The 16,804-nt window shown below is 44.0% G+C and overlaps 1 protein-coding gene across 6 annotated transcripts in view; it reads right to left on the bottom strand.

Moving 5' to 3' along the window:
* The window catches only part of mef2cb (myocyte enhancer factor 2cb), a 70,832-nt gene that overhangs the window by 38,537 nt on the left and 15,491 nt on the right, over nt 1-16,804 (bottom strand). For all 6 annotated transcript variants that reach the window (XM_034240313.1, XM_034240308.1, XM_034240312.1 and 3 more), the window contains one exon: nt 1,144-1,357. In XM_034240313.1, the coding sequence (XP_034096204.1) occupies nt 1,144-1,197 (54 nt within the window). In that variant the 5' untranslated portion in view covers nt 1,198-1,357. The remainder of the gene's footprint in view (nt 1-1,143; nt 1,358-16,804) is intronic.

Below are 16,804 nucleotides of genomic sequence, written 5' to 3'. Positions count from 1 at the left end.
TTGCAATCACAATCATTGAGATCAGTCATGAGAGAGGTTGCAATCTGTCTCAATTACTCCTCCAGTATTGCCCAATCGATTCCTTAAGCCTTTTTATGTCACTACTCTGGCTGCAAATGACTGTGTTTGATAAAGCACACAGTGAGAAACTGTTGTTGACTATTCTTGTGGATGTCAGATAAGAAGCGATGAAGTGGGCCTGTGTGTTCAGACAAGGTGTGTGTGCCTGTGTGCGTGTTTGACCTGTGATTCAGGGGCCACGTTAGCAGCGTATGGATCCAATTGGGCTGCCAGGAAGCTGACAGAGTGTCAGTGGTCAGTCGTGCCACAGGAAGTGATCAATTGTGTGCCTCCAGGGCAGTGGGAGAGCTCTGTCTCTATCTATTTCCTGCCACAGAAGGTGGTGTCTGCTTGAATCAAGCAGTCCACAATGGATTATGTCTCTCTCTCAAGTAATGCCAGCTGCTGTTAAAAAGTGTCTCATTTTGTCTAGTGTGTTATTTTATCAGGATTGTTTGTACAGTATTGCTGGTTTGAAAATGTATCACTTGTGCTTTGCAGAGGAAAGCATACAGTTTCAGTGTTTGTCTGCCAGGCTGCCCTTCATCTCCACCCTGTTGGCCCAATACAGTGTGTCTCTATAGACCATCCCATCTCTGTTTGGTTGTTTGTTTATGTTTTTTCCCACCCTGACTCTCCGGTGCTACCACCCTCTTCCCGGTAATATTCCACTGCCAGTGACCTAAACTGGGTGGCATGGTGTGAGCGGTTGGGTGTGTGAAGCGTGTAGGCCGCAGCCCTCATAACAAGCAGTGATATGCAGAACGGTTTTGGAGAATCCTCATGCAAATTCCTTTTTTGGAGAAAATAAAAACCCTACTGGTGCGATCACACTGGGTTGTTAGCTATAGGGGAAACAGGCCTGCTGTTATAACCCAATGGAAGTCTTCCACCCAAAGCAATAACTGTGCTATTCCCACATACACTCCTCTGTCGCCCAGTGCACATATTGCCCAGACTCCCAGAAGACCTTCATTGTTGTAGGGCTATGTGGGGTGTAGGGTGTTTCTCCTTCCTCCATCCTCCACCCCTCCTCTCCCTCACCCTCACACTCATCCATCCTCCCACCCCCCTAGGACTTACCTGTCTGTTGCGTTCATCCATAATCCGCGTGATCTGAATCTTTTTCCTCCCCATCGTCCCCGTCTCTTTCTTTCTCTCCTCTTTCTAAAGAACTTTATGCTTTCTTCTCTGTCCTCCTTCTTCTTCTTTCTCTTCAATCTTCTGCTCTTCCTTTATCTGTCTTTTTTCTGCTTTCTATTTGTTCCAATCAACTCAAAGATTTCAGCATCCGTACCTGCAAGAAAGAAATGGGGAGGGGGAGGAGAGGAGAGGATCAGCATTAAATGAAATGAAATATGGCAAAATACTGAGAGAAAAAATAATAAAAGTGGCATCATGGCAGCCACAAGGGAGGGTGAAGAAAGACAAAGAATCTGTCAACAATGTTGTGAGAACTGCTGTGTTTTTCACTGTCGATATCATGCAAATCAGTTTTTCCATTTTTTTTTCCCAGGCACCGACTATGAGAGGAGACAGCGCTGTCAGGATCTCGCTTCGTTCACAGAGAGTTTGACAGTGTTTTGGAAGTGCCGCTAACTTAAACGCTCTAATCACCGACACTGTAACATTACCTCCAGACTGAGAAATACATTTTGTTTCTTCCCACGAACTGCACTGTATTGACGGTGGAACTGCCAGACACAGATTTCTCTACTCTTCCTGCAGCTCATATCCAAAATGGTTGCAGGATAGAATACAGATGTACTGTAAAACTGAGTTCAGTCTTGCCATATACTGGCAACATAAAGCCAAAATAATTTAAAAAAAAGAAGAACAGTGCAGAGACTGATCTTTTAAAACACAGTAAAATCATATTTCTTTGAGACAGAATTCAAAGAGAATTCCAACACAAACTAAATCCAGCTGGAGACATGTCAATGAGAGCATCTGAGGGGCATCCGAATAAACACATTTGTTTATGAGCGCACGGCAAAGTGTGTTTACCCCTGTTCAGGAGTTGAGGCCAGAAACTGATGAGCTGGACAGCATGTGCAAAGAAAGAACCTGCGCTCTAAAAAGTTTGAGTAAGTGTGTTACCGTGTGTCCGTGCATCCGTGTGTGTGTGTGTGTGTGTGTGTGTGTGTGTGTGTGTGTGTGTGTGTGTGTGTTGTGTGTGTGTGTGTGTGTGTGTGTGTGTGTGTGTGTGTGTGTGTGTGTGAGTGTGCACATGTGTGCGCTCTTGTGTGAGCTTGGCTAAGCCAGAGCTCCAGTGCATCTCTCCAGAGTGCTAAAGTAGGCCAACCCAATCTATCTCAGGGAGGAGCAGAAGAACTGTTGTTGTGTTTTCTTTTGACAGTAGAGGTGATAACGTCCCTCGTTATGCAAATGAGCATCCCATTATTTAAGCTCAGTGCAATGCAGGGGAGCTGTCAGCGCCGTCACATAAAAAAAATCCTCCATCTACCCTGCCTTTTTTTCTCTACTTTCCCCTTCTTCTCTCTTCTCTCCTTTCTGAACCAGATTTCCGGCACCTGGCAGCACAAGCATCAGACATTGATGTGGAAGACGACACCGCTTCACCAAAAGACATGTCATTCTCAGTCTCTCTCTCGATCACTCTCTCTCTCTTTTCTCTCATGCACCCTTGCTCTCTTCTTCACTCTCTCATATTCTCTCTTTTGCACATTCCCGCACACATGCATGCATATTGTAATGCATTTCCTTTTTCCTTATCTTCACCTAACCTGAATCCATGTATTTATTGAGTAACATGCATGAGAAAGCAAAAGAAAGCACTACACCCCTGAGGTGAGTGCAGCACATTGCTATGCACTTGACCTCTTTGTGCTGGAGAGTAGGACATTGATAATGAAAGTGCGTAATAGGGACATCTAGGGATGCTGTGTCTCTTAGTGACAGACGGAGGCCTGTAGCAGTAGAGATTAACTGTATTTTTTTATTTCAACAGAAAACACAGGCTGTGAACTACCGATTTGTTATTTCAAAATCTAGCATTTGTTAGTTTAAACTTCAGTTTAGTTAGAGCTAAGACTAAAATAAGTATGTGTACTTTTAAAGTCCATATGCATAACAAAGATTTGGTAAATGTTCTTTAGGATTTTCTCTACCAAAAACCTCCAATACACAAAGAATCAAACAAAAAAAATGAAACAATACAATTTGAACAATGATTAAATTCATGACAAAAAACTTCCTGAGTTGATGGTTTGGAATACACCCACTTATGGAAGAATGAAAAACAAACATAAACACATCGTTTGGCAGTTGGGACAACAGCCGGACTGCACCATCATAATAACAACAATATCTAAAATAAATCTGTGGCAGCTCTGAAGAGGCTATCCAAAATATTTTAGCATTGCTTCGGCAAACACACCCATCCACAGACAGAAAAACAAAGAGCTGCCCCCTGGAAGAAAACAAAGAAGGATCGTGTCAGACAAACTAGGATTACAAGCCAACACTAAGGCGCTTGGCACAAGACAGCCAAACAAGGATATCAATCAAGCCGGCATACTTCAATCACATGCTGACAGCAGCATCCCCTCCCAGTCTTTGTGCTCAACAGTACCCAGCCCGGGCACCGCTCCAAACAAGGAGGCGTTACCTTGGTGATCCCTGCCTCCTGGCCTCCGCCTCCACCTCGTTCCTCCCACAGCCCACTGAGCGAGCTGAACCTCTCAATGTCAACAACCGCTGGGGCAACACCTTAGGCCTTACGCAACATTAACGCTAAGACTAAGCCCGTGTCCTGAACATTTAATCCCTGCTTTTGGCTCCCAGCACCAGCCAACGCTCCCCGAGGTGAGGCTCTGCTGCCGCTTAGCCCCGTGTCGGCGCCTCCCCTCCTCAGCCACCCCCTCCTTCCCCATCCCTTCTCACTCTTGCCTCCTCTACCTCCTCCTACACAACGATCCCTTCCCCACGTCCCCCCTTTCTCGCTCCGCCAACACCCCCCACTTTTCCTCACACCCGCCCCCGTCCCACATGAGTGCCAGGCAATTTCTGGATAAGGACCGAGTGCCCACCTCCTCATCGGGCTGCCTTCCCTCTCCTTCCCCTCGTGGTGGATAGAGCATCAGTTAACTTAACAGATTACCACTGAATCACTCAATCCAATTTAGCCTCATGACGCTAAGACAGCAAAAGGTGGGGAAATGCAGGAAACAAGCACTGCTTAGTGAACACGGTCAAGTGGCGCAAGGTAGTAATCCTCAGCAGGAATTTTTTCGCAGGGGACTGACACTGACACCTGACCTTGAGAGGGCAAATGAGGTGAGAAAGAAACAAGAGGAGAAATGACGACAGACAGAGGAAAAGAAAGACCTAACAGGCTTGGTCACATTAAGCCAATTAACTAATCCCAAAGTAAGGCGTAGGGGTAGAGGGAATAAGCCGTGGACAATGAAGAATACACCTCAGAATGTATTTATCTTCTCTGCGGAGTCTGACTTATGGTATGCATACATTCACACACGCCTGGTAACTGGAAGGGAGCTTGAGCGAGCGACTGCTAGGGTCAGAGAGCATGCTGGCACCGAGACAGACAGAAAGACAACAGCTGCCCCTCTGCTTGTTTTATAACCTGGGTCTCAACTCTCTGTGCTTTGAGTTGGAGAGGTGACAATGAAAGAGAAGGAGAGTGGAGAAAGGAAAACAGAGAAGGGAAATAGAGAGAAGCATAAAGAGGGATCTTTTTGAACAGGCACCAGGCCTCTCCAGGGGGAGGGGAAGAGCTGTACCCACGACCCTCCCATCTGTTAAGCAGACGGACGGAGAGAGAGAGAGAGAGAGGGATGAAGGTTGGGGGAGGATGGGAGAGATGGAGAGGGAGCAGAGATTCAGCACATAGATCTAATGAGCACTCTCTCTCTCCGAGTCTCAGAAGTGGAGCTGAGAGGACGATGAGAACATATACACTCAGTGCACCACAAGCCTTGATTCTAGGTCGCCTCTCTCCCAAGTGTTTAGTCACTAAAAACTAATATACAGCACATGGCGCTTTTTCACATTCTAATAGACGGTCTCTAGGGTGCTTGTTAATGTCGCTTTGTTATTGAGGACATACACTGAAGATGACTCCTTTGAATCAAGGGGGGGTGGGAAGAGGACCTTTAGCTTGACTCACTCTTGAGACTAATTCGTCACTTTAGAAAACAACTAGGCAAACGTAGAAGAAGTGCAGATGAACACTAGTTCCAAGAACAAAAGTTTCGCCCAATCATTTATCCGATCACTTCTGCAGAATTGGACTGTGAGGACATGTTCAGATGAAACTGGCACGCCTGTAAATGCAACGTGTGTAGAATTCTGCTGATGCCGCAGTTCTGCAATCCTAATTCTACACGTTATAGCAAATTGGGGAAGGTGATTTATCATGACACGATTGGCGATGTTTTTCCAAGAAACCCCACCTCGGCAGCACAGCCTCGGCTCATGGTACATCTGCAACACATTTGGTAATAGCATGTGTCCTGAAAAAAATAAATATATAACGCCAGTATCCCCTATCCTCCAAGGAAATGTGGTTGTGAGGATTTGAAATAACATATTACACTGCAGTAAGTAAACCTTTTAGGAGGTGTATGGTACATTAAATAAACGCTCTCTTTTTAAATAAACTCCCATTTCCTTGAAGAGGAGGAGGAAAAAAAGAGCTTTAACATGGTTTTCCAAATACAATCTGAATGTCAGTACACACTCACAGTGCTCCATTTTTACTTGAGCATGTCTGTCATGTAGAAGATTGTTTCCTAAAGAACATTTAAGTTGTTTCTTTTTCAGATGTGTAGATTTTTGGAGGTGTATTCGTTCTGCTTTTGATGTAGCTATTTACGCGTGTGCCGGTATAAATGTGTCTGTGGGTGCATCTATGTGAGTTTGTGCTTTATTTGGATGTAGAGGGACACAGCACTTTATCTCCTGTCAGGATGGATGGAGATGAACCAGCAGAAATGAGAGGAGGGGAAGGATCAAGCAAAGGAGCGAGTCGATGGCCAGGCAGAATGGGAGCAGAAAAAATGTGTATCAGATCTCATTGTGCCTCTAATGTCATTACAGGCAGTGACTCCTCTATGTGGCACACTGCACTCCCCATCTGTCAGAGTGAGATAGGCAGGGTGACGAATGGCTATCTATCACAGCTACTTCCTTCAGCCCCCACCACCCCAACCCCCACTCCAATATCCGTATCTTTTTCAAGTGCTGAGGGAAAAGAGTGACCTAAACCTGGGTGGTAGCCCACGCGTAGGTGGGCCTCTATGGCTCTGAATTTCAGCAGATATTAGGGCTAATTTAACATGTTAGCGGCTAAAGAGATTAGCAACATGTACATCTGGGGATTAGAGTGATAGTGGTGGATCATCTTATAATGTGTTCATTCCTCTTTTTTTTCCCAGTGAGCGTTCTGGCTAAACTTGAATTTAAGAGGTGGTGGTGTGTGTGTGTGCGTTCTTATGTGTGTACTGCAGGAGATACGTCTTCACCTGTCTCTCTCTATTAACTCATGGTTTACTTGTATCATTAGTGAGACAGAGACGGTTTTACATGTATTCTATTTTCAATCTCTATGCGACTTAGAACTGAGACACCTGTCTATAGATGAGGAGGAAAGTGAGCCAATAGCCTGTGGTTGGCACAAGTGTTAACACTGTCAAGCACTTATATGTGTGATTGACATTATGGAAGAAACTATATTGATGTAGGTAGCAGCTCAAGTGCTACAAGATTAACTCTAAATTTGTGGCGAATAATTCCTCAACTTAAAAACTTTATATTTAACTTTAAACATAATTGATTTCATACTAATGAGACTCTGCCAGCACTTTTTTCTCTTATCCCTCAATCCAACAGCTACGGGGTCTAGAAGGACAGGAAACACAGACACGCACACACACAAACACACACACACACACTTAGCGGAAGGATGTGACATCAGCAGGCTAAGACAATCAAAGGTGCTAAAGGTGCTTCCTTCCGTAAACTTCTCTCTTAAGAGAGAAGAAATTGGGAATCAAAATACACTCCCCAGGCTCCGATGTTGAGTGCAAATGAACTGAACAAATAGGCTCTCTGAATATGAAATACTTAAAAATATCCCTAGATTACTGATTTTGTTTAAAGCGGTCACATAAGTAAATAACTATTCATTTCATGTTTACATGTCAATGAAGCAACACATCATTTTGTGAAAACACTAACTGGGAAACTGGCTTGAAAAAGGAAAAGTACAAAATGGAAAGAAAAATGTTGCCTTAACTTTTGAGTACATTTAAGGCATTGAACCTTGTATGAAACATATGTTTGGATAAATGTGTCCCTCTGATTGGTCCCACTATGAGATTAAAACATTGGCATTAACATATTTTCACGCTACAGGTTTTTCCCTTTAGCTGCACTAGTTCTTCATCGCAACGGCAATCAAACTATAACAGGATGAGCCTTTTGAACTAAATAAAACCGTTTTGATTAAAAGAGCAATTAATTTTTTGTACCTGTCTTCACATTGAATAATAAATAGAATTACTATTCAGACAAAGACGATGTGTTATAATTACTTATGTGTAATGTAAAATATGATATACAATTATACATCTTTTTTATACACTATACTGTATACGATCTATTTTCTTTTATGATGAATTCAAAAAGGTATTTTTCTTCGTATGTTTCCCCACTTGGCCTCTGTAGCATTTCACTACGGTCCAAAGAAAATGTACTTTCTTCTAAAGGTCCCGGCTGAATCTAGCTGTATTTCCAGAGGGAAAAAAAGCCTAATTTTATTTAATTTCCTGTTGTTGATGTAAAAGACTTTCGGTTCAATTTAATATTATTAATTCTGGTATGTATTTTTAGATTTATAAGAGTTTTGCCAACTGCTGTATGATAGTATAAGGGGGGAGTCCGTAGCCCTGTCCTTGGTTTGGGCAGCTGCACGTCTCATTCAGCACCAGTAGACAGAGGCCTTGGGCCATCACAGCCGCAATGAAGGCAGGTAGCCATCCGTCAGAGCAAGTATAGGGGCAGGTGAGAACCATCTTTCCATAGCCCATTGCTGACTTCCCCAAGGACAAAATGACTTGACACATTGCGTCAACCCCCCGTTTTGAACGTAGGCCAAGGGCTGTATAGCCTCAGCTGCTGGCAAAAGGCAGATGAACAAGAGCACAAATGTGAATGCCAGGCAAATCTAGTTGGATATGAACAGGGAAAAAGAGTAGCCGGTGTGGTTGAAAAGCATTCCCTGTCGATTGTCTGCAGCTTTGTGTTGTGGTTTATAAAAACAAATAAACTAAGAGGAGCACCACACACATACCCCTGTGCCAAGCTGGAAAAATGGTATCAGAAAAAAGGAGAAGGAAAGAAAAAGCAGAAGCATAGGCAAGCCACAATTTGCAGAGGCCCCGGAAAGACTGGAATGAATCACCATTTAGTGCATTCAGTCTTTCCATGGCATGAGCATAAGGAGGGGCAATGGACGCAATGAGGTATAAAGTAGATATAGAAAAGATGATAGAGAAAAACAAATAATCAAATTAATAAAGGTGACACGGTACAAGGAGGAAACAAAGAGAAGTTGGGCAGAAGGTTAAAAAGCCAAGTATTAAAATGGATTTGAATATGGAAGTGGTGCAGATTGTGGTGATACGCACAGATGATGTCTAAACGCAACTCACTTCTCTCAAGTTTCACTTTATCATCACTGCCATGATTTATTTCACTTCTTCCTCTTTCTCTATCTATTTCCAGTCATTGTAAAGTCATTTATAAATCTCTCATGTTTTTTTTAAATTCACATGTTGCCCTGTGCGCTGCAGAACCCAGGTGCTGACAGTGAGGGGAAGAACAGAAAAATAACACACACGTGTACATGAAGGAGCACAAATGTACATCTAGGTGCACTGATAACTCATCCCCTGCTTATCTATCATGTTCATAAAACAACGGGAAAAACAACACTGTAATGAACAGTGAACCAATGCAGTGGAATTGCAGGATAAACCCTTCAATGAGTGTACCCAGCCCCCACAGGAACAGCCGGGAGTCATGTCACTAAGAACACAAAGCACTGACATATTCACCCAATTATGTTCCCTGCCGAGTATGACAATGTCTCAGGATGTTAGCAATGTTCTCCAGTGGGGGAGAAGGGCAGAGCGTGTGTGTATGTGTGTGTGTTTGTGTCAGAGGTCTGAAACGGAGGCTAAGGGCTGCCTGGGCCAGGCTTACTTATGTTCAAGCACAGCAAACTTCCCAGTAGTCGCGTGCCCCTGCTCCTCCTGCTTTTCCCCAAACCCACATTGTATCAACACCAGACATCATGAATAAGACGATCCGCTGATGATTTCATCACACCCCAACCCCTTACTCTTTCTCTTTGCCACAGCATTCTAATCACCCTAATTAAAAGCTTTGTTAATTTAGAAATCTCTGATGACAATTTGTTTCACTCTACCCTACAGCAGTGGTGGCTGTGAAGAGAGGAGAATTAAATTTGATCTTCTGACAGCAATTATTAAATGCTCCCTCCTGGCCTCAATTAAGGCCCGCAGGCTAATGCTAACATGGCTAACCCTCATGCAACCACGAGGTGCCAGTGCACTTCCTTTTTCTTCGTTTTGTCACCCTGCATGTGTGTATGAATGTGCATCTGTGCGTGTCTATGAACTCGCTGGGTATGGAAATCGTGCTACTTATGGGTTGTTATTTTACATCCTTGCTGATGGGAAGAGGTAAATACAATGATTTCCCTTTTTCTTTTCTTTTTGTGCTTGTTGTAACTAAGTCAGCAAGTGAGCAACCTTACAGGGAAGTGGTGGAATTTACTATTTTTCATAGTCTCGCTTGATCAGCAAATTTGGAATCCACTATTACGTGAAGTGATTATTTTTGATGGTGTGACCGTAACAAGCACAAACTTAAGCTGTTCTACTTCTCTATTGTTAAATGCTGTGAGTTTATATTTGCTGTGGGATTCAACTTATGGACATAAATAAACTATAAAATAAGACTCTTTGTATGGCACTGGGAACACACTTCTTCAGGTTTGGCTATATCTTCAAAAAAACAAAAAAAATAATTACAGTTAACATTCGCTCAGTACTCTGCCTCTCCCTGTAGTTGTGATACTGCCACAGCATTATGTGTCATGGTCACATCCTTGCTGCGCTGAAGTGAGAGCCAGAGCACTGCTTTGAGTCTATGCACAGCGTGCGGGTAATTTGTAGAGAAGTAGAAGGTTGCACACTTCAACAAGGATGTCCTTCATAGATTCGACCTTCTGTTTTTTTTTTTTCTTCCTCCGGTCCCTGTGCTCCGCTAGGAAACCGAGTAACCTAGATCGTAGGGTAGGGAGAGAGAGGGAATGTGACAGAGAAAGAGAGAGACAGAAATAAAGAGAGAGAGAGAGAGAGAGAGAAAAAGAAGCAGTAGTGCATATTGAAGGGAGTCAGAATATGACACCCCATCACCCAACCCAGCACTTGAAAATGTTTTTTTTTTTAAAAAACCTTACTAGGATGATGTCAGGTTCAGTTTTTTTTTCTTCAGGTTACCGCAAGCTGATTGTGCTGATTATTGGTGGGCATTGTTTTCCTGTTGACGCTGCGCATCATTAAACAGAGATTGTTCCACTCTTAGTGTTTGTTTAAGCAAGGCTGGTGTAATGTTTCCAGGCACCGTCTCTTTACCACAGACACACAAACACACAAACACACACACACACAATGTAAACTTGAGACACAAGTTAGACGCATTGCATCTATAATTGATGTTACTCGTGTTCTCTGTTTCAAGTCAAACATAAAAAGAAAGCAAATTGAATAAAAAACTATTCTCTTGAAAACTGTTTCAGTCTCTTTGGTTAAAAATGTGACATACATAAGGGTCTTAAAGATATAACTATTTTGCAGCATGTAGCCTGGACTGCGCTCCCAGTGCTTTACAGTTCCCAGTGAGGGGTGGATGAGGATAAAGGTTGACTGGAGTGTGTGGTGGTACCTACAGATCAGCCTCTGTTTAGGGGAGTGGCCCACCAAGGCCAGAGCGGGCCAGACCCAGTCCAAGCCTCTCATTAGTCATCGGCTGGGTGCCGCGGTCCCTTTTGGAGTGGTTAGGGGGGAACCGGCGAGGGTCTGGCAGTCCCACTATACTCCACTCCCAGCACCATCACAACCCGACCTCATCAAAGCGAGCGCTCGTAATTTGTCACAGAAAGCAGCCAATTAACATATGTTAAGGGAGGAGGCACGACGTGAAGAAGGGAGGAGAGGAGGGGAGGGCGAGTGAAAAAAGATAGCGTATGATTAAAGAGTCTGCACAGCTGCACAAAATCAAGATGGCAAAGAGTGGTTTGAAAGAGACCTCAGACCCAGTAATCTGATAAAGCTTACTGTTACTTAACCCCCATAAGCAAAGGGAGAGAGGGAGAAGGAGAGAGCGGGTGAATGAAATAATAGAGACAAACAAATATTAAATTACTGCTGTGAAGCTACATGCTTTGGCAGAGTGCCTCTACTCTCAATATGTGGCTACAGTGACGGCCACTGTATCACACGGAGATGACCCTCTTGCTGTTTGACCACGCTCTATTTTTGGCTGAGTGCTAACCATTGTGCTTAATGTGGTTCACAGTTTTTTTACCTCTTTTAATACAACATTTGAATGCTCGGTACGCCACAGATATTTAGCTCCCTTTCTCAAGAAACAAAAAGGTGTTTTTTCATTTATTTTTCTGTCACAAAGTCTCAGACAAGTTGCTTACATTCTCACTTGTTTGTTTGCTTTCAAATTCTTGTTCCTCATGGTTGGTTTTTAACACGCAGTGTGGTTATTTATGCATGTGTGCACGCCTGTGTGCGCCTGTGTGTCTGCGCGTGTGTGTGCATTTATATGTCTGTTATTGTTGATGTTGTTGTTGTAGGAACATCTTGTGAAGTGAGTTGTGTGATATTTTTCCTTGTTGTTGGATATGGTGGCAGCTGAATGCATTAGCAGTGCGCGCCAATGCCATTCTGTGTTCTGTCGTCTCTCAGCCACCTCTGCCTCGTCTCTACTGCGCCTGATCACACGGGCTGACAAGCAAGTTTGGGTCTTCGTCTGCCGCGCCATCCTTCGCTACGTGGGCTCTGACTCTTTTAGCGTGCAAAATAAGAGAGGGGAGGAAGCTTTAAACACATTTGAGTGATTTTGGGTTTGTACGTCAAGTCGTGGGGAAATCCCCCCAAATAAAAAGGCAGAAAACTTAAACAACACTGCTGTATTTCTAATACAGTTTTAAATAAACATTGTTGTAAAATTAATTAAACGTTATTTAGACGGAAGTCAGAGAATAAAATGGACAGTAAAACAACAAGTGGCGGACAGAAAAGAAAAGCCTTCACTATATATATAAATCATGACTTGTTTCCTCCTCTTCCACTCTTATCCTTGCCATCAAGCATCAATCGTTATTTATTTATTTTTCCTATTTGGGAAGTAAAGGGCTAGAGTGGAGAAGCGGAGGAGTGAAGGAGTGAAGGAGTGGGGGATGGAGGGATGGCGGACAGAGGGGGCGGCGGCGAGTTGTGTTTGGTTCACAAGACTCGCTGCTTGCTGAATTGTTGTCTTCTCTTCTCCTCTGTGTTGCGAGCTGGTGGTTCAGCGAAGGACCTGGCTGCCTGGAGTTCCCCCCCTCCACTCAAATCCCTCTGCTGCGAGCACAGCTGCACCGTTCACATAACCTCCACTGCCCCCTCCTACACCCCCCCCCCCTGCTAATGATAGCAGAGCACGTCCCCTCCACAAGGCAACAGCTTTTTCCACTTCATGTACATACACACAAACTTGGCGTACGCGCACACAAGATTGTTGAACACGCGCGCAGACGGGCACAACGTATCCCTTTGCCTTCTCTCGGGTTCCTTCCCTTCATATTTTCTCATATCATTCAATTTCTTCCCCTTCTCTTCACCCTGAGAAAAATCCCCTGGCCTTATGACCCATGTAGGCCTGAGAACGATAGCCCCCCCCCGCCACAGACTGACACACACAAACACACTAAACCCACCCCTTCAACTCCAAACTCCCGTTTTTTTCTCCCTCTGTTCACCCCTGCACAGCAAGTGACCTGCATCACAGCTGTGTGTGGGAATTTCTACGAGTGGGTGTGTTTGTGAGAGTTGAGTGTGTGAATATATGTATTTGCACATACCTGCGTACATCAATGTTCACACCGCATATGCTGCCTGTACATTACTGTGTTACCGAATGCGTTTATGTGTGTGTGGGGGGGGGGGGTGTGTGTGTGTGTGTGTGTGTGTGTCTATGTAAGTAGAGGAGGAGGGAGGTGAGGGCAGCTCTGGGCTTCTGCTGCACCTACTGAGCATTATCCCATATAAACAACTCATTACACGTGTACTTAACCAAGGGGAGCCGGTAAGCAGTGGAAGTTAATCCCCGTTATCGTTCCTAGCGTTTCTCTTTTCCGATTAGGCTACAGGGAAGAGGATCGCAAGAAGGTAGGCTGCTCAGTGCACGAGGAGGAAGAGTGAAGAGGAGGCGAGAGGGAGAGAGAAGAAAGGAAAGCATTTGAGTTAACTTCCCACAAGTGCCTTTTTTACTTAAAGTATCCCTTCTCTCTATACTTCTCTCTGCCTCTCCCGCTATACCCTCCTGCCTTTCTCCTCGCTTTTCCCTGTGGATTTTGAGCTGCTTTTCCTTGTTTTCGACCATCTCTTAGAACTGGGTCATCGACAGACTGTGCGGCAGCATTTTGAAGAACATGGAAGGGAAAAAAAAGCGTGTTCTTTCTATGAGAACAATCCAAGGCTTCTTTAACAAGTAGCCCGCTTATCAAATTAAGCTGTCACAAGCACATTAATAACAGGCAACACAATTCCCTTCACAGAGAAAGAGGGAAAAAGTACATTCGGAGGGAAAAAAATAAATGATTTTTTTTTCACGGTGTAAAGAGACAGTCCACCAAGGGCCGTAAAGCTTATCAAAGATTTCTCCCTTTCTATATTTCTCTCTATCTGTCCCATTCGTAATGTGATTATTAGGACCCTTTTATGAGGGGCAAAGATGTAGAGTGCCACTCATTTGGAGGGTGAACAATATATCGGGCTAGATGCAGCAGGGATGATGCTCATGTTTGAATTATGGGCATAACTGGTGCGGTTTTTTCACTTTCTACAAGACAGACTCCACTTCTGGTGGATGCCAGATAAACAGATAAAAGAGCATCTCAGGGTGATAATGTGGATTCAAGACCAAATGATTATGGAGGAATATGATGCCCAGTAAAGGAGAGAAAACTGTTATCGGTCCACGTGATTAAGTCATTAAATATCAGTTTTTCTTTAGAATATCTGACATTTTCCATGAATAAATAACTGTTAGATAAACTATAAACACGTTTTAATATTTAAAATCTACTCTCAAACATAATTTCCAGTGAAGACATAGTTTATTCAGAGATTTATTCAGAGATTTATTCAGCGCTACGTTATCCCAAAAAACACTGATTAGACCCTTTTAAATGTGGAGCCAGATCCTCCCGTAAGAAAGTGAGAGCGGAATGTGAGGGAAACAGTGTACAACATTGAGAGAAAATTAACACTCAGAGTGCTGTTCACATGGCATATGCCTGAGAAGCAGAAATGAAATTAACAAGACACCTCGGCACACAGATGGCAGAGAGGAGAGAAAACCACCCTATGACCTTACACTCATAGACTAAGTGTCGAAAAAACACACTTCTCATTTTGAAGACATTCTATTGTGTTGCCATTTTGACACTCCTATCAAAGCATTATACTCAGCTCAGTGTTTGTGAAAAGGAATTAACTTAGTAGTGTTTTTTTAATCCCTACAAAATCTGACAGTGTCAGCTAGGCTCCTTATGCTGAACTGCAAGCTCCTTTGTGTTTTACTCCAGAGACGGATTTTCTCACACCCTCAATTTGAGTCCCATCCTGTTTGCTTGGCCCCGAGGGGGCTGCTCTGTCGCCCGGAGTGGGCCGGCGTTGGATGGATGTGACGTCGAGGCACTGGGACTCTGCTGGAGGGAGGCTGGAGCCACGACAGGTATCCCCCGCACTTCCTCAGCTATTTATAAAACCATGAGTCCAGCAGGGCCAAAAATAAGACAGAGGCCATTTTTATCCCAAATAACAAAGTTGGCTAGCTTCTTTACACACACACACACTTAATGTTCGTACACTAAAACACGCACAATGAGCGAAACATATCTACCCACACTGTACGAGAATTAGCAACAGATACTAACAACGTGAAAAACTACTTACTAGATGATGAAACCTCTCTATCCTCATATTGAGCAGGCTCAAACGTGAACACACACACACACACACACACCCACACCCACACCCACACCCACACACACACACACACACACACACACACACACACACACACACACACACACACACACACACACACACACACACACACACACACACACACACACACACACACACACACACACACACACACACACACACACACACACACACACACCAGACAAAAGTCAATATCAAGGCTGAGCTATTTCTGTAGAGAGCACTATTTAGGAAGTGTGGGCTGGGTGCCAGTATTCTCCTCAGTATCGTCTGGGCGTCATTGCACTGCTGCTGTTATACAAACTCACCTCTTTCCTCTCTCACCCGCTCCTCACCCTTTCCACCCAACCCCTTGCTCCATTGTCAGTGCTCTCTCTCCCTCTGTGCGATTCTGTTATACACACACAAGGTTATTTGTTTTTCCATTGGGTCGAACCACAGTGCCAGGTGAAAGCATCTATTGGCAGGATAAAGAGAGTGGCTGGTGTGAGATCACAAGGCCCCACTCTGCCCAGCAAACCTTGAAGTGAAGCGCCGGGCTGGAGTTTCAAACAAAGTGCCCCCTCATTCATTATACATGCAACTGCACTGAAATTCTCCTTCCGCAACACCATCTCTCCTCCTCTCTCACTCTGCCTCTATCTTCCTCTCTATCTTCCTCCTTCTCTCCTCACATCGTCCCTCTCCTTTTTGTCTCGTTTTTTTTTTTCCAGACAGAGCATCCATAAAGTATGAATAAAATTAATGACATCACGAGTTGCACTTTGGAAGAGCCACTGTAGGAAAAAGCCATACATCACGGGGCAGAAGGAGTTGAAACGGAAAAAAAAGAATTCTAAAAGAAAAAGAATACAAAAAAATGTACGGAGAGAGAGAAGAGAGGTGTGTGTGTGTGTGTGTGTGTGTGTGTGTGTGTGTAGGGGGTGGGTGTTGCTTCACCCTTCTCCACCCTCAGGGCCTTTCATATCGCCGTATGTTATTACGTTTGATTTTAGATACACTTGAGCTAAAAGGTTTGAGCACAATTCATTTTTTTATTTCAAATGTCATTATGTAGCAGTGACACCCGTTTTCTTTTTCTAGTATTCTTTGTCCTGACTTTTTTCGGACTCTTTTTACGGTCAGTCCTGGGCTGCGCATTCTTTTACAGGCTGGCCTTTGGTGTGGGAATGGCACAGATGACAGTGGAAAGGAACACTGGTGTGGACTTTGGCAGGACACCGCCTGGTGAAGCTGTGTGGTGTGCAGAAGAGGGAGAGAACTGAGCTTGGATTCTTAGCTTTTTCTCAACTTAGACGGTGTTAGCATTTTCAACAGCATGCTCCCCTCGGAGTTTAGCAGCAAGCCTCCTGATCTTACAGACTTTGCCCTGACATCTG

This window comes from Gymnodraco acuticeps, unplaced genomic scaffold, assembly GCF_902827175.1.
Source record: "Gymnodraco acuticeps unplaced genomic scaffold, fGymAcu1.1, whole genome shotgun sequence".
In the NCBI taxonomy this organism is placed as follows: Eukaryota; Metazoa; Chordata; class Actinopteri; order Perciformes; family Bathydraconidae; genus Gymnodraco; species Gymnodraco acuticeps.
Note: the sequence above shows the minus strand (reverse complement) of the source record. Positions and strands in the feature narration are given on the sequence as shown.